At 38.5% G+C, this 23277-nt stretch overlaps 1 protein-coding gene across 1 annotated transcript in view; it reads left to right on the top strand.

Moving 5' to 3' along the window:
* SEMA3E (semaphorin 3E) overlaps positions 1-22251 on the top strand; it is a 152342-nt gene extending 130091 nt beyond the window's left edge. The window contains exons 12-17 of the mRNA XM_074825498.1: positions 2643-2734; positions 3933-3974; positions 7077-7243; positions 13483-13550; positions 15075-15214; positions 19010-22251. Coding sequence (XP_074681599.1) covers positions 2643-2734; positions 3933-3974; positions 7077-7243; positions 13483-13550; positions 15075-15214; positions 19010-19462 — 962 coding nt within the window. The 3' untranslated portion in view covers positions 19463-22251. The remainder of the gene's footprint in view (positions 1-2642; positions 2735-3932; positions 3975-7076; positions 7244-13482; positions 13551-15074; positions 15215-19009) is intronic.
* Positions 22252-23277: the final 1026 nt, after the last annotated feature.

Below are 23277 nucleotides of genomic sequence, written 5' to 3'. Positions count from 1 at the left end.
ACAGAAATCAAGGAAGACGATTTAATAGGGTTTTTTTACCTCAAGAATGAATGAAACTGTGTATAGTCCAAAAATAAAAAATCGATACAACATTCCTTTTTAATGATCATTCTTTGCATGACTGTGCCAATCTTCACCTTACAGAGGAGGTTAGTCATTCTAGACATGTGCTTCACTGTGCTGATAACATCATATAGAAAAATTATGGTAGGGAAACATTTAAATACTAGGAAGAGAAACTTAAGTATAGGATTCCATTTTTTTTCTTTCTCTCCTAAAAATAACCTTAAATTAAATTCCTGAACAGCTGGCCTGATTTTTAAAACTTCAGAACACAATCATGTATCTGAGCATAGTTCTGAGCTGAAAGCTAGAGACCTCAGAGAAACAAAGGTGGTATGATTTTCAAAAATACAAGTTCAAGTTACTGACTTTATTCCTGGTTTACTTTCCACAATTCTTGATACCACAAGTCTAGCTGATACTGTTAGAAAGAAACTACTGGCTTCCAGCTTTGGGTTACAACACAGTTCAAGGAAGGAAGGAGGAAATACCCAAGTTTCTTAAAAATAAAACTGTTAGAAGTTTTCTGCCAAGTTTTCTTGTCTTTCTTTTGTGCCATTTTCATAAGATACAGAGAGCTTGTTTAAAGAGCATTTTAAAACATTTACCAAACAAACATGATTAAGGTAAAACATATCATAGACCTGCCCTAACTCTAAGGAACTGCAGAAAAAACCACATTCTAATGGTATTTGAAAAATAAGAAAACTTAAGAAAATAAGAGAGCCTGGAACTAGACAAGACTTTAGTTACATCTAATCTATCTGGACAAAATCCAAGGAGTCATACATTCACGTTTTATCAATGTAACAACAGGAATTGTATCACAAATCATTTTGGCCATTTTGTTTAGGAAAGCAGCTGCAGTGAATTATTTTTTACTAATGAAATTCCTCTGATAAGAACATTTCAGTGTTGAGAACATTCAAAAGAAACATTTTTGTAGAATAGCAAAGACTTATTTATATTAGTGCTCTTTTCTAAGCTTTTAAATGGCCTGGGTATTGTCTCAGTATTGGACTTAGTGTGGCCTATAAACGTTGTGCCATGTGTCACTTACATCTGCACAGCAGATTTTATAATGGTGTCTAGATTTTTCATAGTTTCCACTTGCACTTGTGACTGAGATATTGTATCAAATACTCTTGTACACAAGTCCTCTGTTCAGCAAAGTTAAATCCAAGGGGAATTGAGTGTGTACTTTAGAGCTGTGCGAGGCTGGCACCCAACAGCTGCTTAGTCTTCTCAAGATGTCTAATCTCAGGTGACAAGAAATTCCAGCATAGGAATTTGGGCTTTAGAAAATCTAAAATGAACCCTGCAATCTCTGCTCTGGCAAAGCTTCCACCAAAAAACTCACTGCTTTTCTTGGCAATATAATGTTAGAAAGGGTTAATCTTTTTTTATCCGAGTCCAACACCTGCTGTGTAAAATAAGTAAACAGGGTCTTACAGGCAAGCAGAAGTTTCCTTAGGGTAGCAGTGCAGGTCAGAAAGGTCCATCAAAGGCAAAGTCTGAACATCAGGGTTAACTTTCACATGTCTGTCAGCATGATTTGAAGAGGGACTTACCTATGAAAATCAGAGTTCAGAATGCAATATCTTTTTACTGTTCTGTCACAAAATGGATGCCTTTGATTACATATTCTCTTTGAGAAGTGGAGTATGACCCCAGTTTAATGGTTCCTCTTTATGTTTGCCCCTTTGATCTTTTTCTGAACATTTTTCCCAGTGCTTGTCTGCTTAATATTTCCCCTGTAAATCAAAGGTGACTGAAAGTAACAGAAGAAAGGAAGTGATATTTGCCATTGTTGATGACAGATTTTCAGATTAAGGAAAGCAAGACTATTCTAATAATAGTCAGCATGACAAAGCTGAAGTGGTGGAGGACCAGATGCTATTTGCATGTTTTAATTTCCTGCAAGAGTTGTAATGACAGAGAGGCTGATAAATCTAAACTCCAATGTGCCTTAGAAATTTTGAATGTGCAGCTTTTTTTGGTTCATCTTCCTTTGATTAACACCTTCAGCTCAACAGCAGTTCAGTATTTCCCTAGAGGAGGGCAAGAACTTCGGACAATGAACCCCTGAAGGTTTTTCTACTCTTGCTTGGAGGAATGAAGCTGCTGCCAGCAATTAAGGATAGTTAGTAGTATCCTAAGTAGTGTAAACACTCAGACCCTATAATTAAAGCTACTTTACACTCCCTTGCCTTGATGGGCTCAACTCCTGCCTACTCTCATTGCTTTTTCTGAAATATGATTACCTTCTCTGATACTTTTGCAGCTCACTAAGGGGTTATGACCCAGAGTTTGAAAAATACAAGTCAATTAATCATATAGCTCAGGGATGTCTCAGCTGACTCTTATTTGCCAGGGACAGATTGTCATATGTGTTTATTTTCTAAGAGTAAGAATCCTCATCAATAACAACAATACTCAACTACCTGTACATATTTATAAATTTCTATCCATTATCAGTTTGAAGAAGTCATTTAATGTACTTGAAGGCCATATAAATGTTTCCACCAATTATAACCCTTAGTTTTGTTTTGCTTTTTTCTTTTTAAATTTATTCCCAGATAATGGAATTGTGCTGAAAGTCATTACCATTTACAACCAAGAGACAGAATCAATGGAAGAAGTGATTCTTGAAGAGCTGCAAGTATTGAAGGTGAACTGTGCTGTATATGAAACATATATCAAGTCTTGAATTTTCTGCAGAATTAAAATGTCTAAAAAATCTGAGGATAGTCAAATATATAATAGTTGTGTGCAAGAAATTTTCTAATGATCTAGTTATTTTATGACAGGAACTCTTCATTTTCAACTTAAGCTTTTCTTAGGTGGAGTTATAGTCCAAGTACTGAAGCATGTTGCAGCAAACCAGAACTAATGTCTTTCTGTTTACGTGCTTGGAGATTGTAGTGTGACTTTCAGTTAGAAACTTACTGCATTTTATTTAATTTTCTCTCATGTCCAATTAGGTATTTAAAAGAGTATAACTACACGCACAAAAATGTGCCTACTACAATCTTAGAAGCTTAAATGAGGTCCAGATAAAAAAAGCCCAATCCTCAGAAAAAGTGAATCATTTAATCTGTCTGTACAGTGGGTAAACCTGAGTGGTAGTGAGGCAAAACTCCATTCTGTTTAAGAATAACCCATGGCTAAAGCTCGGTATTTGGTATGTGGCAAAGTTAATATAATGACATTAGTGAGTATTCACATCATTCATGCTAACCACATAAAGTAGAAGGCTAACCTACTTGCAACCATAGGGAAAATCTAACATCCAGATTTAGATATTTAAATCTGGTACCTGAATTTAGGCAGTGTAACTATTGACTTGTTGCTTGGGGAGGAAATCACAGAAATTGCCCTCTTGATAAAGCTGGTTTTCAATAGACCTGTTAGGGACTATGTTTTGTCATTGCTCTAGGAAATCTGAACAGAGGGCAGAGAGGACAGTGGTAAAAGAAGGAATTTCTGCTATTTTTATCTTATCTTCAATGAATGTTTTGTTATAAAGAACACTTCACTTATCACTCTCAAGTACGACAAAAGGGATTCAGTGGTGGCAAGAGCTAATGTCATGTTTGACAGGGAAATTGTAGTGTTCCTGTGGCTTCGATAATCCTGAATTAAGTGTTGGTTGGTTGTTTTTAAATAAACTCTTCTAAAGCAGTACTTCTGAAAGACACAATTTCCTCACATCTTTTTGTAGCATCAGAAGTAAAAGAAAGTCAAAATATCTAGCAAATCTGAATATAATCAACATCAACAAAACATCACCACTATTTTACCTTATTTATTGTCATAGGAAGAAAGTTTTTTTTTTTCTAAGCAAGTAAATATTTCCTATTTTCTAGGTACCAGTTCCTATTCTTTCTTTGGAAATCTCTTCAAAAAGGGTAAGTATATGACAAGTTTGAAATGTGAAGATTGTGACTTAAATGTAACGAAGCTATAAACTACACAGAGATAGATAGATGCATAGATAGACAGATGGATGTACATCATCTATAATGAGATGTATGGTTATATGCTCTGTTTCTTTATAAGGTATTTCTGTTTTTCAATTCTAATGTTAAATCTCCTTAGTTCATGCTATCATTCATACCCAAGCAACTAAAAACCAATCTGTTTCATGAGTTACTGGCATAGTAATCACAGTAGGGATTAGTTTCATGGATATGGCAACTCACAGAAAACTTCCTTGTTGATAAATGCAGACAGACCAGCCCCATGGGGATATCAGTGCAAGAAGAGCTTTGCTGGCTCTCCCACATATTCAGTTGCCCATGAAAGGCAGGGCTGTTTGGATCTGACTCCCTTTCAAGTTTCTGTTAGTTTCTGCTAAAATAAACACCCAATTTATTGCTCTTGTAGGTAGATTCTCATATGTACCATATCATAGGTATCCATACCATATCACCATAGCATCTCAGGTTGAAGCCATTATTAGCATCCCAGGATAGTTGTATCTTAATATATCTTAGACATCTGACGCAATATAGGTGCCCATAAATATAGTGAAACACAAGTAACAAAGAATGAAAAGTGCACTAATAGGAGACGTGAGTGTGCCCCAAAAGGTCATTTTAGTCTTGGTGTCCAATCAACTTACATTATTTCTGCAGATAATGCAGAAGGACAAACTCCTCTGATGGTGTTTCAGAGGATGATCTTAGGTGTAAGTATTCTGAATTATTTCCTGGATCGAAGTATTTTTTTCCAATGGACTGTGAAGACAGCTCTGGATTGTCTAATACTGCACCTAAGTTATTATTTGGAGAAAGAGTCCAGTGTCCTTTCAGATATTTGTTTTACCTTTAGCTCTCAGTGAAGTGTCATAGTAAAAGGGAAGAGTAGAAAGGAGATACTGTATAAAAAGTGAAGTAGTCCTCCTCCATTACATCTAGCTCCCAAGAGGAGTCCTAACTCTACTAATTCAAGAAGTATCTGGAAAATGTGGAGAGAATTGTAAAAAAGCTGCCAAAGAAATCCAGCAGTTGAAGAACAAACTTTCTTGTGAGAAGCAAAAGTAGCTTAATGTTTTCAAGATATGAGAGAAAAGACAGAGAGAACAGCATAGCCAAATATAAACTTTTACCCAGCTAAGTGACTTTGAACATTGATGGCAAAGCAATATCAAGATTAAATAACCAAGTTCAGCTTGTTGAATGTAGATAAACGTAATCTTGAAATAGGATGCAGTTTTCTGGTACTGAGGACAATTAAATGTTGGAATATATGTTAGGGATGGGGTTGGCATGAAGTCATTTTGTCTTTAAAATGAGATCTGTAAGCAGAAGTGTAACTTAGTTGAGTTGATGTGAAAAGAAGTTACCAAAACACTCAAACATTTTGGCTGGTCTCTTTTGACCTTGGAGTTTGTGAGCCTGTGGAGACCTCCTTGCTAGCTTTGTCTCAATATCCTTGTAACACTAACCAGTCTTCGCTAAGTCAGTGGTACAATAAAATCTCATGTTTCAGGGCTGAGCTAGTTATCTGCAAAGGCTGGGAAGGAATGTTCTTCTTTGATGTTTGGTTGGCTAGATATCGATGCTTTTTGCCCTCCTCTGATGAACCAAGACTTAGTGTAGTCTTTACCCCTGTTAAAAGATGAAAGAGAAAAATACCATCTCATATGTCTCATTGAAAGTGTTGTTCATGTCTTTGGGGACAATCAGACTGCAGTCTTTGCAGACAAGAAAAGAATTCCCCTCAAACAAGGATCCTAGGTTTCTTCTTCATTCCAGTTGGCAGGTTGAGTTCCTGCTACTATCATCTGGTTTATCTCAGCTGAAAAAGTCTTCAAGCACTGCTTTTACCAGCCTCTCCTAGTCTCTTCCCCTGGCATTTCTAAGAGTAAAGTTTTTGTGACCTAAACAGCTATAGGAGGTGTAATTAGGATCAAAAATGAACTATCTGGATTAAATGTCTTGGTTTATGATAGGCAAACCAGACTAAATAAGATGCCTGATTTTCCAGCTTTAAGAATTTTTAAAAATCAGATTTTGAAAGCTTGGTCCAAAAGTGGGAATTATGGACTAAGTTTGGCCATTAGGATAAGCACGGTTTAAGTGTTCATTAGGAATAGGAGTCCTTTTTCTGACAAGTAAAACCATGGATGTGAGCTCTGCATAAGCAGTTCCTATTACAATGCACACAGCATATATCTGTTTTCACTCCATTTACATACACCAGCAACGAGATTTTTTATCAAATCCCCGTAAATTCAATCTATTATTCTCTTCTGAATTTATTATGCCAGCAACTCATGAATCAGATTGATATCTCACTTGATTTGAAAAGGACATTTATGTGAACTCAGAAGATTCAAACAGTCCTAACATTAATGCTGAAAAAAACCCAAACCGTACGAATAAATATTAAAGTAGATTGTGACCAGTTAATTTGTAAGGAAGGACTGCACAGCACCAGGAAAAAAAAAAAAAAAAACTGTCTAAAAAAATCTATCTACTTTCATGCACTGAGGGATTATACAAATCATAGTCTACTGTGTATATGTGACCATATTGCAGGTAGTCACATCAAGAGTTAAATTTACTTGATAACTTCCATTTTAAGATTGAGGTTGCTTAAAACTTTTGTTTAAAGTCTTTCATGTCAAGTTTTTTTTGCAGATCAGTTAAGTGACAGAGAATTGTAAAGAGGGAGGCATTGGGAACTATCTTGAGGAAGAAAAAGAAACTTAAGCCCCTGCCTATTCAAACACAAAGTTTACAAAGCTGAAACTTCAGAAGCCAGGAAATGCCAAAATAAACTTCTTCGGTTTAGTTTCTTTATGTTCCTCTGTGCTCATGCAGAAGAGTTTAGCCTGTAATCAGATATTTTCCTACAGAGTAACTCTGCCTCCCTCAGGGCACAGGCTGGATGCGCAACTGGCAAGCAATGATAAAGCTAACATTTTTTAATAACTACATTAGTAACAGAAGTTTTAGCGGATGTTCTAGGTATTTAATCATACGTGGGGTATTTTTTTCCAGCAACAGCTCTACATTGGATCTGAGTCAGTCATAGCACAAGTGAAGTTCCACCAATGTGACATGTATGGCACCGCCTGCGCGGACTGCTGCCTCGCTCGAGATCCATACTGCGCTTGGGATGGGATCTCCTGCTCCCGATACTATCCCACAGGAATGCAGGCAAAGAGGTGAGAACTGCTGCTTTCTGTGATATGATTTTGGCAAAATAGCTACTACTACAGAGTTCCTACTACAATACAAAGTACTTCATATCTCCCCTTCATAAAAATAACTGAGCAGTAAGAAGATATGTCAGCTGCTAATTTATTAGCACAACCTTAGGGGATTTCAAAGGACACAAATTAACAGGATGGCATAAACTGCGGTACCAGGAATATTTTTATGAATGAAGAAAGTCATTGAGTAATTCTTCACAGTAAGTTTTAAGCGAACTTCAATTTCCTTATACATCTTTTGGTGTGCAGAGGAAAGATTGTTTACAGCATTAGAGGCCTATTTTGGTAGTATTATACAGCAATTACATCACACTGCAATAACATATACAATAGAATTTCCAAAAAAAAAGCAAAGAAATATGTGTGTTTAATAGCCAAATACCTTCACCAGACAAAATGAAACCAGAGTATCTGCAAAGGCTAAGGTTAGGCTGTCTCGTCCCACGTGGTGGGTTACGAGGGGGGTGAATCTTTTGAATTCCCTGAGAGCATGCGTGCTGGTGGAAGAGCCGCCGCAGGGCGGGCCGAGTCACCACAATGGCTCAGAGGAACAATTGTGCTGGTGACTTTATTAACCGACCACTTCAGTAAGTGAATGGAGACAATTTGGCAACAATCAACTGATAACCGTCTGGAGAATGAATAAAGGCCCTTTGGCAATGAGACTATTCTCCTAATAACCCATCGATGAACAACCCGATCACAATTTAATTCCTACAAAACTTATATACATTAATATATGTAAGAGAAAGAGAGCAGAAAGAGGAAAGAAAAAGAGAAGGAGGGGATAGGAAAAGGGGATTTCTGTCACAGAGTAGCCAGCATGGTCCATAGATTGTGGGTCAACAAAGACACACATGGGGTATTGCCTTTATATAGCCTTTCCTATGCATGCACAGTAGGTTGTTCCAGAAGGTTCTCATTTTTTCAGGCTTGTACCTGCAGTTAGGCAAGTTCTGTCTCTGGGCAACAACAGGAGGGAGGGGGAGAGAAACAGCCCTCTGCCCCACCTCCGCAGGGCTCGCTCAGCTCCCCCCGCCCAGGGCGTCCCACTGGAGTTGTTTGAGACATCCTCTTCACAAATAGTTTCTTGTTTATGAAGAGTTCATGACATAGGCTTAGGCTTTCTCCAGTGAATTTATAAAGACAAGTTACTCTAGAGGCCAGTTCAAAGCATGAACCTAATTTAAGTAGTTTAATTCTTCCCTTGGGAAGACTTCTCCTCTCTATCATCATTCACTTATTCATGGCTCTTGGACTTCACTCTTTTATGCAGTAATTTCCTATACACCTGTCCCCTTCCCTCTCAAACCCAGTTTCTCCAGTTCAGCTACACAAATACTTGGTCAAGCATCTAGAACATGCATATTTTAATCGAGACCTTTTCACAAGACTTTGAGTCCGTTTTGCCACTAAAAGAGAGTAATTTCTACCCTTAGTCAGCAAAACTTTGGTAATGAATAGTTCAAATCCTTTCCATGGCTTTTTTATTATTACTGTTTCTGCAAGTATATACTTACATATATTACACCTACACAGACTGCAAGGATTAGAATGAATTGAATAACTTCTGGAGACAGTTTTGAAAACCAGTGGAGATGAATCAGTCAAAACCAAGTCACGGTATCCCAAATTGATTATTGTTTCTTAAGGAAAAACAGGATTTTGTTTTTCTTGTCCTGCACACCTTATATTTCCATGAACCCAGATGCACTCAAACAAATGTACTGCTGACTATAGTCAGGCACAACAGACATTTCTCTGGGTTTTTCTAAAAGATAATAAACAGAGAAAGCATTGGGTAACACAACTTTTTTTGGGTGGGGCACATTAAAATGTAAAAATGAGAAATACAGGCAGTGACTCAGCATAATTAAGAATCTCTTGGATTTACTACACTGAGGCATAAGTTAAACCAAGTAAGAAATCTGCACCACTTTTGCAAGCAGGATTGGATATTCTTCTCATGCCTCTTGCAAGCAGACGTAAGGGAGGAAGTGGGCTTTGGTTGTCTGCTCAATGTGAGAAGAGTCTGGCTAAACTTTTTAGGCCCCAGATTAAGAAAGATGAGCAGATATATAGTGGGCCAGGGAGATTAATTTCCCACAGTATAAGTAGAAATTGGATTATCGTAATTATAAAGCATATGGGTTACTCATCTAATGATGTAAAAGTCATTTGGGGAAGGTGGGGGTTAAAAAATTTCCCAGCAGCCTGGTAGGACTGTATCAGCATTTACGTTGTTCTGCAGGTTACTTGTTGTCTGAGAAAAGATAAGAGAAACTCACTCAGTCTTGAACTCTGTTGTACATTTTTAGCATATTTCTCATCTAAGACAATTTCCAGAGTAGCAGCCTTTAAGTCCCCTGACACATGCATTTATCCAGGGTTGAGTGATATGGGCAGCACCCCAGGCACCTTCCTGTGCCTTACTGCCCCAACATTCAGCAGGTCAGTCTCTAAAAGAAGAAAATACTGCTGTTATCACCCTCCTTCTCTTAAGATAAGCACTGCATCAGTGGAGAAGGGATTTGCACTCAGTTGAATGTTCTTGAAGTCTGCAAAACTTGTTTTACATATAAGAGTTTGAGGAACAGCCAGCAAGAACTAATAATGTTGAGAGGGATGGATGGCATTTGCTTTGTTCACTCTAGCTCATAGCTGAAGCTCAGAGAATTTTAAATTTATGAGCTTCCACTAACTGTGTGGTACGTGGAGATGCAGGGAGAGCTACTCAGGACATGTGTATGGAAGTTTTTTTAAGATGCCTCCCACTGGGTTCCAGACAGAGACCACTGCTGGAAAAGGCAGATCTCAGTAGACAACATGGAGTTTTCCGATACCAAGTGACCCTGAGCAGGTAATAACCCTGTCATGGCTGCCTTGGGCTCCACATAGAATTAACACCACGTTCTGGAGCGTACACGTTTTGATTTGACCTTGTCTCAGGGCCCCATATTTCTGCTCAGGCTGTACTGGGTAGTACAGGTAACGTGAGTACAAGGGGCATTGGAGAGCACTTTTTCCCCCTGTTCCTGGCAGCCCTCACTTCATCAGGACTTATGGAGCTGTGCCTTACATTACAGTGCACTTGAGCTGGCTTTAATACCACCTCTATCTGCTCGAAGGTGTCCCTCATACAGTACATTTAGGTGGGTTTTTGACTTGTAAGAGCAGCCTTGCTAGTGCAGTAAGAGCACTGCTAAGAGCTCTTTTTAATTCCACTTATACTGGTGGAGAGTTGAACTGAAGCAGGGATGTACAATGTGTCCTCCCCACTTTGATTCAAATTCTCTCTGCTTTAGATCCTAATGCCTTCAGGGTATGACAAGTGTTTAGAGAAACATGAAATAGCAAAACTGTAAACTCAGGCATGTACAGGATATAGAAAGAACTGCAACATAAATACAAAAACCCTCTGCTTGGCAGCTGGTACTAATGTGTTGAATTTTGAAAGTCTATATTATAATTCCTTGCAAATGCATAGCTTGAATTGTTAATTAAATATAGGATTTAATTAAGGACAAATAAAAACCAAACCCAAAATCCCATATCTTGATGCTGGTGGTACATCATGCTACAATGTCATCGTAGTTACAGGTGTATGTCTTCTGCATACTGCAAATTCTTAAGATGCTAGATGGAAATTATATTGCATTAAACTTCTATGAAGTATGCTTGAGAAAGCAGAGAGGTCCAGGACTTAAATAAATGCTTCAGTTCACTATTACCTCTGCAATCTGATTTAGGCAGGTTCAATTTTTATCTAAACAAGCACTAAATTCTACAAGTAAGATTCTTTGCTGTGCCAGCTCACCATCCAGGCTGAAAAAGGACTGAAGTAATTTTAAAATTTCTTTCAGCTTGGGTAGGTCTGGTAACCTGTGATTACTTAGCTACTTTTAAGAAGCTGACAGTTGCCCTCCTGCCTTCTCTCTCTCTGCCCTTTTCTCCAGCACTTTGCCTCATCTATCCCTGGGAAATAATAAAGAAACATGAGGATGTTGGTGATGATGATGATGACAACTGTATTGCTTTCTTGCAGATCATTATTACTAAGTTCCTGAAAGCACAGAGTTACAGACTGAAATCTAAATTCATGAAGTTATAGATTACAAAAGACACTTCCATATATTCAGTACATTTGCTAGTTACTGAAAATTGTTCCTTATAGTAGTTTATCTCAGGAATTGTCTGGTACTCTATTATTCATGGAATTCTGAATGAAATTATTTCTAAGAAAAAATAACAAATACCAGCTTTATGTCGATATTTGTGAAATAAGTTTATCTCCCAGCATCTCCCTCTCTTTCATCTCCTCTCCCCATTTTTCTCTTCTTTTCAGAAAAGTAGCAAGGGAAGGCACTGGTAAATGTATTCACACACCCAGTCTGCACACTCACAACACTGTTTCTTTTTCCTGAATGGTTCTAACAACTGGAGAAATATCCTACCTTACAGGACTAGGATTGTTTTAGCTCTACAATGTTCTCCAGGAACTGAAGAATAAATAGTACATGCCTGCTAACTGTACTGTTCCTGCTAGATAGGATTGATGGGCCTGACAGCAGGGGGGTTTTCTTGTTTGTTTTTTTCAAGGCTAATGTCTATTATATTTATGTATATTTGTGCAAGAGAATGTCTCTTCTGAATAATCTGTATACACAGATATGCAAAGCTGGTGGCAGCATTATTCAGCACTGACACTTTGCAGAGTTATCAGTAATCACGGCTACAGCATCTATACATTCTTTGAGAACTCCCAGGGCATGATAAAGCCCTGTTGCTATCTCAGATTCTCAGTTTTTGTTTAATAATATGCATGTATTTTTTAGTGCTTCTGCCTCAAAGGCCCAACTGAATTTACAGATTCTCCTGAAACAACAATGGCAAAACATTGGTTCTGATCTGAATATCACTAAAGGTTAAAGCTGTCCTCTTGGTCCACCAGCACGACTGGATCAGAAATCAATACGGGTGACAGAACTCAGAAAACAGTGACTGTCTACTGCCAGTTTAGAAATATGATGAGTAATATCCATGGGCAAGATCTTTAAATAGTTTCTGTAAATCCAATCTGTGCCAAATAAAAGTTCTGTCTTTTGTGTTCACATAACAGTGGAGAAAAGTATTATTTAAGAGTAAATGCAAAGAATAACAAAACTGCTTGGCTTTGCTTGTTTCTATCATATGATTTACAGTGTACGCATACCTGCTGTGTAAGATTTGCTGTGTTGCATAATTTTGTTAATCTGTTATGTATGGCATTGGTAATACCGTGTAGAATTACTCTTTATGCAAATACAGAAAAGGTATTCTTAGTATAACTAAGTTTCAGGATGTGGGAAATACTACATCTGGCAAGATATGACATTCCAATAGGCTCTTTCATTTCCCTAGTAAACAATCTTAATTTTATTTATTAGGACACTCAGAGAAAAAAATTGCCATATAAAAGCACAATTCTTTTGGGAATGCACCATACAATTATGGTTTTTGTTATTTTTCTGTAAATGTATATGAAAAACCCAAAGCCCAAAACTCACAACAAATTTTCTCTGAAAAGCAATTGCATTATTTCCAGGCCACAGCCAGGACTCCCAGGTGCTGACCACAGTTCTGCCACTAGCTCCTTTTCTAGGCATGGGCAAGTCACAAGTCACAAATGTGTCTGTTTCCCTATTGAGAAAAATGAGCTTAACAACTGTCTGCTACACAGATGTTATAGAATAAAGCATTTGCTCTGCAGTTTGAGATTCCCAAGTGAAAAAAAATTACATGACAGTGAAGGATAAAAGAACTACCATTCACATACATAGCAAACTGTTCTAAACTAAAAAAAGGAAAATTTCCTTGGTTTCCAGAGAGAAAGAACCTAAAGACAGGCTAAAGGACCTTTTGACTCTTCCTAACACTGAATGTTGCCCAGCTGGTTCAGAGGATCTTGTTTTAGTATTTATAATGTCAGTCTAGTTGTGTATAACTGGACATGTAGTTGTGCCTCTCCCTCAGACAAGTGTGTTTCCAGAGAGAAAACACTTCTCACAACAATACTAAATTTTTAGGAATCAAGATTTATCTTCTTATGTTTTTAATGAATTAATTATGTAATTAATGAATTAATAGCATAAACCCAACAATCTGTAAGCTAAACACGTTATCTCAAATAATTCCATTTTTTTCTCCTCCAGACGTTTCCGCAGACAAGATGTTCGACACGGAAATGCAGCGCAGCAGTGCTTTGGCCAGCAGTTCATTGGTAATCTACGCTTTTACAAATTGCTAGCAAATGCCTGGAGCAGAGAGTACAGACTTTGCCATTAGTATGAGCCAGACCATGATCTCACCTGCATTTTTTTACTGGCATATTCCTATAATAAGTTATAAGAGTCATGAAGATGAGCCCATGTCATGACTTTCTTTTGACGACAGATCAGGTGCATCGCATAGCGTTCATGTAGTCCTGCAGCCTTGTCATTCAGACTAAGGTTTTGGCTAATGCATCTCAAGGGCTTCCAACAGAAACACAAGTGAAAGATGGGACAGGGATAAGAAACAACAGGGCTGCATCCTGAAACGAATGTGAAATGCTGCCAAGACACAGCCAGAATTGAAGGAACTCCATAGCACAGACAAGGGCCATGACATGTCAGAACACAAATGTGTATTTATGAACATTATCAAGATCTGTCCTAAAAAAAAGATAGATTACTGGGTCTAATGCTGTTGTCCGAACCTTGGAAAGTGATGGTTTCAAACACTGGTATTAGGAATGGCAAAACAGACAGAAAACAGTTGCCTGGATATCCTCAGTACTTTTCAGGATAATACCCAATACATTTATAGAAGAAAAACTTCAAATATAAAAGGTTCTTTTAGATAGATTGCCAGAGAAAAGATATTTTAGATATTAAATATTAGATACATATTTTACCAGAGAAAGCTTGATTAAAACTGAAGTCCATTGGAGGATATAGTAGATTTTGGAAAAGTATATTCCAATATGAAATAGTAATTATACAGTAAGTTTGAAATACAACAGAGAAATCACAATTATAGGAAATCCTGTATTTTTTAGGGTATAAAACTGTTTCATCTCAATAATATTTCTCAGTACTATGGAATAAGATTATTTCATTAATATGGCAAGTGGTCTCTTCCGATGTAACATCTAGCTTATCTCCAGATAACATCTAGCTTATCCTCCAGATGTTTTGTTGGATGGAAAAGCAGAATGGAGTTTTGATAAAATTCATTTGCCCTGTTTTTATTAGAAACCTTGGGTCAAAACTATACATTCATTTTACGTGTGTATAATATGTATATATAATATTTTTTAGGGTATTTATAGTCTTTAAGAGTTTCATTCTACAAAAGTCTATGTGCTCTCATTTTTATCCCTACAAATATTTAATTATTTATTATATTTAAGCATTTATGGAATCATCCTCTTTCACTGAGTGAAAATTAAATAGATTAACTATTCATAAGAACAAGGCACAAGTAATTAGCAGTGTGAAAGGCTGAGATCTGTTTCTCTCTGTATAATCTTAGCTGTATAATCATGGCACAGTTTGGTCCATTTATCTTATGGCCGGATCCTGTGAGCATCTGAGATGATGGGAAAATTCACTTAGCAGGTCATACCTTCACCAGACATTACTCTTCAGTCACTATCTGGTTGGATATGAATTAAACTTCACTCTTAAAATATACCCTGAATACAGAGTGTAACAAATATTGGCAATAACACATATTTTTCAAACATATGGTTTCCTTCCAGGTGAAGTCCTGGAGAAGACTGAAGAGCGACTTGTTTATGGAATAGAGTACAACAGCACCCTTCTGGAGTGCACCCCTAGGACCTTACAAGCAAAAGTAATCTGGTTTGTCCAACGAGCACATGAAACTAAGAAGGAAGAGGTAAAAATTCTTACATACTACCCTTTTAACTAAAAGAGCCCGCTGTTAGGAATATTACATCTTCACTGAAAGGCCTGTCATCGGTTGCTGAACTGTACATAGGTGTGAGAAAAAATCATTATGTTCATCTGCTCTCTTCAATTAATAGACCTGAGAATTTCATCTGGTGTTTGCATTCAGTATCTTGAATGCAGATGTTAGAAATGCAGTGAAACCTGGTTTAAGATCTCAAAACAAAAGAGAATCCAACACTTCTCTTAGTATGTTATTACAGAGGTGAAAAGTGTACATATTACTCTCAATAGTAGTCTAGCTTAACATCTACTCATTGTTGCAGCTTCACACATTGCATTACAGAACCTCCTGAAAATGGCTGTTGGTGGATTCTCTGCCTCTCTTACATATATTTCACTGTTATGAAAGTGCTTCATAAGTGTTATTATATTTATATCTCAATACCTCTCTGATACACATCAGTGTAGCTATCCCCACTTAGTATGTGGAAGGACATAGGGAGAAAAGCCTCAGACTACTAAAGGATAACCTAGGCTTTAGTGCAAGCATGAGACCCCCAGCTAAGCCACAGACATAGAATCATAGAATGGTTTGTGTTGGAAGTGACCTTAAAGATCACTTAGTTCCAACCTCCCTACCACAGGGACACCTTCCACTAGACCAGGTTGCTCAAAGCCCCGTCCAACCTTCCAGGGAGGGCGCATCCACACCTTCTCTGGGCAACCTGTTCCAGTGCTTCACCACCCTCACAGTAAAGAATTTCTTCCTAACATCTAATCTAAATCTACCCTCTTTCAGTTTAAAACCCCTCGTCCTGTCACTACACTTCCTGATAAAGAGTCTCACCCCATCTTTCCTGTAAGCTCCCTTTAAGTGCTGCAAGGCTACTGTGAGGTCGCCCTGGAGCCTCCTCTTCTTCAGGCTGAACAACCCCAACTCTCTCAGCCTGTCCTCTAAGGGAGGTGCTCCAGCCCCCTGATCATCTTCATGGCCTCCTCTAGCCCCACTCAAGCAGGTTCATATTTTTGTTACACTGGGGGCCCCAGAGCTGGGCACAGTACTCCAGGTGGAGTCTCACGAGAGTGGAGTAGAGGGGGAGAATCACGTCCCTCGTGATTTTCTTGTTGCATGGTTCATGGGCATGGGTCCAATTGGCACCAGGATGCAGTTGGCTTTCTGGGCTGCAGATGCACTTTGCTGGGTCATGTTGAGCTTCTTGTCAACCAACACCCCCAAGTCCTTCTCCACTGGGCTGCTCTCAATCCACTCATTGACGAGACTGTATCTGTGTGTGGGATTGCCTTGAGCCATGTGCAGGACCCTGCACTTGGCCTTGTTGAACTTCATGAGATTTGTACAGGCCTACCTCTTAAGACTGTCGAGGTCCCCCTGGATGGCATTTCTTCCCTCCAGTGTGTTGACTGCATCACACAGCTTGGTGTCATTGGCAAACTTGCTGAGGGTGCACTCAATCCTACGGTCCATGTCACCAACAAAGATGTTAAACAGCGCTGGTCCCAACACAAAGCCCTGTGGAATGCCACTCGTCACTGCTCTCCACTTGGACATCGAGCATCTGACTGCAACTCTTTGAGTGTGACCATCCAGCCAATTCCTTATCCAGTGAGTGGTCCACCCACCAAATCCATGTCTCTCCAATTTAGAGATAAGTATGTCATGGAGGACTGTGTCAAATGCTTTGCCCAAGTCCAGGTAGATGACATCAGTTTCTCTTCCCTTGTCCACCAACGCTGTAACACTGTCGTAGAAGGCCACTGAATTTGTGAGGCACAATTTGCCCTTAGTGAAGCCATGTTGGTTGTCACCAATCACCTCCTTATTTGCCCTAGTTTCCATAGTTTCCAGGAGGATCCACTCCATGATCTTGCCAGGCACAAAGATGAGACTGACTGGCCTGTTGTTCCCAAGTTCTTCCTTTCTTCTCTTTTTAAAAATGGGGATCTGCAGATCTCTGGAGTGGGACTCATCTGATAGAAAATGTGGGGAGATCTACCTAGGTGTTAATCAGTGTGGGCTGCCTTTGAAGTCAGACTAGATGGTGTTGCAGTTATAGCCAGTAGTATCACCTCATGCTGAACTAGACAGTATCATTTGGTCAGGTAAATAATGACTGGTAAACCACTGAATACAAAAGTAACCAAGGATGCTACACTCTTCTTTAAATATCTAAAATTAAGCAAGATGAATGCCATTCCCACTTCAGGCATATTTTTGCCTGAAGTTTTGTCCAAGTTCCAAATATCTGCATAATTTTTGAAACTTGGTATTTCCTCATGTATTTAGCTGGAAGATCCCTATCTATGCATAATCATTCTTACAACAGAACTATTAATCAGGTGTTTCAAAGAAGGTAATAAACTGTGAGGTGGGGAGGATGTCCTAATATATACACATCCCATTAGACCAAATAACTCAGATACTGGACACCAGGAGTGTAAATTTGAACAAACTCTAACCCTCCAGTATGTCTTTATATTACTAGAATGAACCTGACCTTGAACAATTCCAATGATGGGGCAACCACAACCTCTCTGGGCAACCTGTGCCAGTGTCTCACCACTCTCATCGTAAAAAATTTCTTCTTTTTGTCCAATATAAATCTACTGTCTTTCAGTTTAAAACCATTTCCTTCTGTCCTATCACTACAGGCCCTGGTAAAAACTCTCTCTCTGTCTTTTTTATAAGCTCCCTTTATACATTGAAGGGCCACAATAAGGTCTCCCCAGAACCTTCTCTTCTCCAGGCTGAACAACTCCAACTGTCTCAGCCTTTCTTCATAAGAGAAGTGTTCCATCCCTCTGGTCATTTTCAATGCCCTCCTCTAGTCCCACTCTAACAGGTCCATGTCCTTCTTGTACTGGGGACCCCACAGCTGCATGTGGTACTCCAGGTGGAGTCTCATGAGAGCAGAGTAGCATGGGAGAATCACCTCCCTCAATCTGCTGGCCACGCTTCTTGTTATGCAGCCCAGGATATGACTGGGTTTTTGGGCTGCAAGTGGACATGGCCAGCTCTCATCTGATTTTTCATCCACCAGTATCCCCAAGTTCTTCTCTTCAGGGGTGCTCTCAATACATTCGTTACCCAGTACTTCTCTTCTGTTTAATATTCAGCACCTTACTGTTAAATAAAAAGATGAGGACTCCATTCTCCTGGGCACTTCTGCTGTCTGGATTAGACAGTTCAGTGCTCCCTACTTGCCAGCATCTGTGAATGCCTTGTAGTTAATAGCCTAGCTCTCAGGAGCTGTAGGGGGAACTCAAACACCAAACTTGGAACTGAGGCTTTAAGAATGCAGTGGTCCTGCAGTTAGATATACAAATACCTATGAGTGTCACCCCAAAAACATTTGTAAATGTGTAAGAGAATTCACAGGGACACTTACTGCAGGTCAGCTGGCATTATGTTCATTTGTTTTCTATCCAGTAGTTTATTTACATGTTTCAACCTTATTTCCCTTTGTGATTTAGCTACAAGTGACTAACCCATGCTGCAAAAACAGGAAACTATCTGTTCCACTATATGTTCTTCCATGCTTGCCAGATTCTCTGGACTGCTTTCCTTTCACAGCTCAATCTCTTGTTACTTCAAGTAAATATTTTTGTTACTTAAAAACTGTGAATTAAAGGATTGTGGATCTCTAATCTTCCTCTCAAAATGTAATATTACATTCATGGAAGTACAGTTCAGAAGTAATTACACTGATTTAATGTAATAGTAAAGGCCTGTGTTCTATAACTGCATCAATTTGTTTTTCAGGTGAAGACAGATGACAGAATAATCAAAATGGACCTTGGCCTCTTATTCCTGAAGCTGCATCGGCTGGATGCAGGGACCTATTTTTGTCAGACAGTGGAACACAGCATTGTTCACACTGTCAGGAAAATCACCCTGGAAATAGTTGAGGAAGAACGCGTAGATGAAATGTTCAATAAAGACTATGAGGAGGATATGCCTCACAAAATGCCATGCCCAATGCAGAGCAGTATACCTCAAGCATCAAAGCCTTGGTACAAGGAATTTCTTCAACTAATAGGTTACAGCAACTTTCAGAGGGTGGAAGAATACTGTGAAAAAGTGTGGTGTACAGATAAGAAGAGAAAAAAGCTGAAAATGTCTCCATCCAAGTGGAAATATGCCAACCCTCAGGAGAAGAAATCAAGGATCAGGCCAGAGCATTACCGATTGCCCAGGAACATAGCTGACTCTTGATGGACAAAATCTATCCACTGTTTGTGGGTGAAATCTTATTTGGACTTAAGTAAGAGGGAGAAATCAGTCTTGGTTTTGGTAAATGACACAGGTTTATCTATATAAAATATTGGGACTGAAAACGAAAATGCTATGGTAAGTTATACTGTACACTCATGATGACTGTTTAGAAGCATTTTAAACAAAATCTTCTTAACTATCTGATTCTAAATAGGTCAATGCAAATCAGAGTTTTGCATTAGGGAGGACGTGACAATCTTCAGACTTTGAGTGCTTGAATCAGTTTCCTGTGTGGACCATGCTTGCGCTGTATATTGTTGCACATGATGACATATTTATCAAATTCAAATAGCTAAGTATTCAGAAGTGGATGAAAAATATAACACACATCTTTTCTTCGGTTCACAAATTTCTCATGTTTCTGAAAGCGGCACGTCTTAAGATCTTTCCTTTTGATTGTGACCTGTCTGGGTTTATCACTGAGAACAATGAGTCGTGTTAATACAATGTAGTGCTATTTCTAAAGGTAATGAATGGAAATCTTATTTACTTCCCACCATTTTTTGTCTTATCAGTCATTTATGAAGCACAGTGTGCTCTCACAGCTAAATCATATTGCCTAGTAACTTGATGTAAGTCAAATGCATGCTGAGAACACAAACAGAATGAAATTCTTCAACTTATCTATATAAAAAGTTGGAATAATGGTTTAGATAGAAAACGAGTTTATATTGTCTCTAGTAATGGACATTGCCTTAGTAATGACACGAATTAATGGAGTGCCCTCTTGTGGCAAAACAGCAAAATCCGATATTATCATTTGTTTTCTGAAGAAATGTGTATAGCGAAGAAGTATTACCCAGATCCACAGCTGGTTTGTTTTCAGCACACACTTCTAGTCTCCATGTGCTAATTCCACAGATTTAGAAAGCAGTGTTGGAAGTCATTTATACTGGAAAGACAACATTTAAAGTAAGTAATGCTTGGTGTTGTTAACATGCTTTTAGGGTAAAATGCAGTCATAAAAAGTTAGGGTGTAGATTAAAAACAAGAACAGCATTATGCAGCTGTGTTTCTACAGCTTCAGGGTCTTCCCCAAGTAAATCTTTTCCTGATATGTGATCACTGGTCAAAAGGAGTGCTTTGCTGCTCTTGTGAGTGATACCAGGAGAGGAGATCAAAAAACTGAGTTGCTTACAATCTAGGTCTTTCAAGACTTACTTTAAAAAAAAAAAAAAATAAAAATTAAAAAAAAAAAATCTTTCTTTAAATACAGGAAACCAGATTCAGAAAATGCAGGAAAACTAGCATTTCATTACTTGAGAAATCTGATATTACAGTTTTAGTTGGACTTTTTTTTACATTGGAAGTTAAAAAAAAAAAAAAAAGAGAGAGGAAATTTATAAACACAAGTAAGTCCCAAATGAGTTAACTCCTCAAATGAGAACATGATGCCAGTAGGGGAAATAGCCAAGCTGATACAGATTTTGATGCCACCAAGAAATTATACAAGAGATTCACCAGCCACAAAGAGGTTCATGCTGAGCTTCAATTTCTAATGAAGAAACAGAATTTAGACTTAATGGGAATTAACAGCCTGGATGACAGAGATTTGCTAGGTTTGCTGTGTTAACAAATGCAGCAATCAGAGCTAACCCAGTGTTTGCCAAACAGGCTGTGTGTGAGAGGATCTGGCAGTTGCTGGCAGGACCAGCGAGCTTCGCTTTGCTCCTCTAGGAACAGGCTGTCCCAGGGTTTGAAAAGAGCCCATGGGCACACTGTCAGCAGCTGGAGATGAGGAAAACTGGGTTTCACCTTGAGTCACTATAACAGCAGATAAATCTTTCTGTCAGCCAGTTGTGTTAAGCAAATCAATTTATCTGAGGGTTTGCACTTCATTTAGCTAGAAAGCCTGTCTAAGAGATGGGACTGGACACTGTGCACAGTCTTGTATGAATTCATGCAGTTGCTAACTTTGATCTGATACAGGAGACTGGATAAATTCAATTTTCCATGACAGTTTAATGGGCCTTAGTGGCAGTTAGGATCCTCTGTTTGTTTACAGTTATATGGAAAGTGCTAGCACTGAAGGCTGTGGAAGAGAGAACATACATAGAACAAGCATTCCTGATTTATACTTAATCCTCTATACAATCCTCACTGGCATCCTTGATGGAAAACTGTTAAAACACCATTGAAATAATTTTCTGATGCATTATGGAGTCCACTTACTTTCAATGGTAATGGAAGTTATATTTTACGTTTTCTGATTCATTTGCTAGTATCTAGTGCCAAATGTACAATTAATGGATTATTAGAAAGGAATAACAGCATCTCAGCCTCATGGAACAAATATAACTTTGTGTCTCATTCTCTGAGATTTCAGGTGGAAATCATGTGATGTGCATATCAGGATTCCTGATTTAATACTAGAGTGTGTATTTTTAGCTCCCCATCCCTTTAGTGGTTACATGTGGAGAATTGCATTAAATTTTTATTTACCTTTTAAAATTTAAATTTCTAGCTCATGCCTTGCTACTTTCATGGTTGCAATGCCTGTGAGAATTCAGAATTACAAGGTCTTGTTCAAAGAGTGCTATGACATCTATGGAAGAAGAGAAAGAGTGATGTATTTTGGAAGGATACGCACAAATGTGCTCGTACACAGACAATGTTATTTAAAATGCTTCTTTGTATATTTGGGGGCATTGTCTGCTTTTTTTCATTATGAGTTTGATGTATTTTGTATGTGCATGAAGTGGTCAAATTATAAATATAATTAAGAAACATATTTGACTGAAATAATCTGTATTATTTATCATAATTTATTTTTACAAGACAATATGATTATGTGCAGATCACTAGTCACACATTGTTATTTACAGATGCCCTTCACTGTGCACTGGGCAGAGATCTCAGATCAAGACAGGGGGATGTTAGTATACGGTTGCCAAGTGGGAAACTGGCACAGGGTAATGAGTTGATTTAGTATGTTAATGTCAGGTAGATTTAGGAGAGCTATGATTAGAGCATTGTCCGCTTCATGAATGCATTTTGAGAGTGGAACATGGTCACTTAAACCCAGAAGATTTTAACTGATGGAAATTCACTGAGAAACAACAAATTGGATAAAGCTTTGAACTCTGTCCTGCTGCCTGATGAGAGACAGCCAGATCGCTTGGACTAAACACTTACTTTGCTTTACTCTTGCTCTTTTGTTGTCAAGAGATTATTCTCACCTCGTACAAACTACTGTGCTCTCAGATTCTGTTGGGACATCAAGCCAGGAAAGTGCTAGCCTGCTGTGAAATTCCTGGTTTGTATATCTCAAAATAAGCTTTTAGGATCTACACAACTTTTCTGTAGCATGAAACAGATCTCTTTATGTGGGCAAGAGGGAAAAATAATTGCCCTACATCCAGTTACCTGAATAGCAGAGTTACAGAAACACAGAATCATCTAGGTTGGAAAAGACCTTGAAGATCATCCAGTCCAACCATCAACCTGACATTAACAGTTCCCAACTACACCATATCCCTCAGTGCTATGTCAACCCGACTCTTAAGCACCTCCAGGGATGGGGACTCCACCACTGCCCTGGGCAGCCCATTCCAACGCCTAACAACCCCTTCTGGAAATAAATATTTCCTAATATCTAGTCTAAACCTTCCCTGGCGCAACTTGAGGCCATTACCTCTTGTCCTATCACTCATTACTTGGTTAAAGAGGCTCATCCCCAGCTCTTTGCAACCTCCTCTCAGGTAGTTATAGAGGGTGATGAGTTCTCCCCTCAGTCTCCTCTTCTCCAGACTAAA

The sequence above is a fragment of the Strix aluco genome, chromosome 5, assembly GCF_031877795.1.
Source record: "Strix aluco isolate bStrAlu1 chromosome 5, bStrAlu1.hap1, whole genome shotgun sequence".
Taxonomy (NCBI): domain Eukaryota; kingdom Metazoa; phylum Chordata; class Aves; order Strigiformes; family Strigidae; genus Strix; species Strix aluco.
Note: the sequence above shows the minus strand (reverse complement) of the source record. Positions and strands in the feature narration are given on the sequence as shown.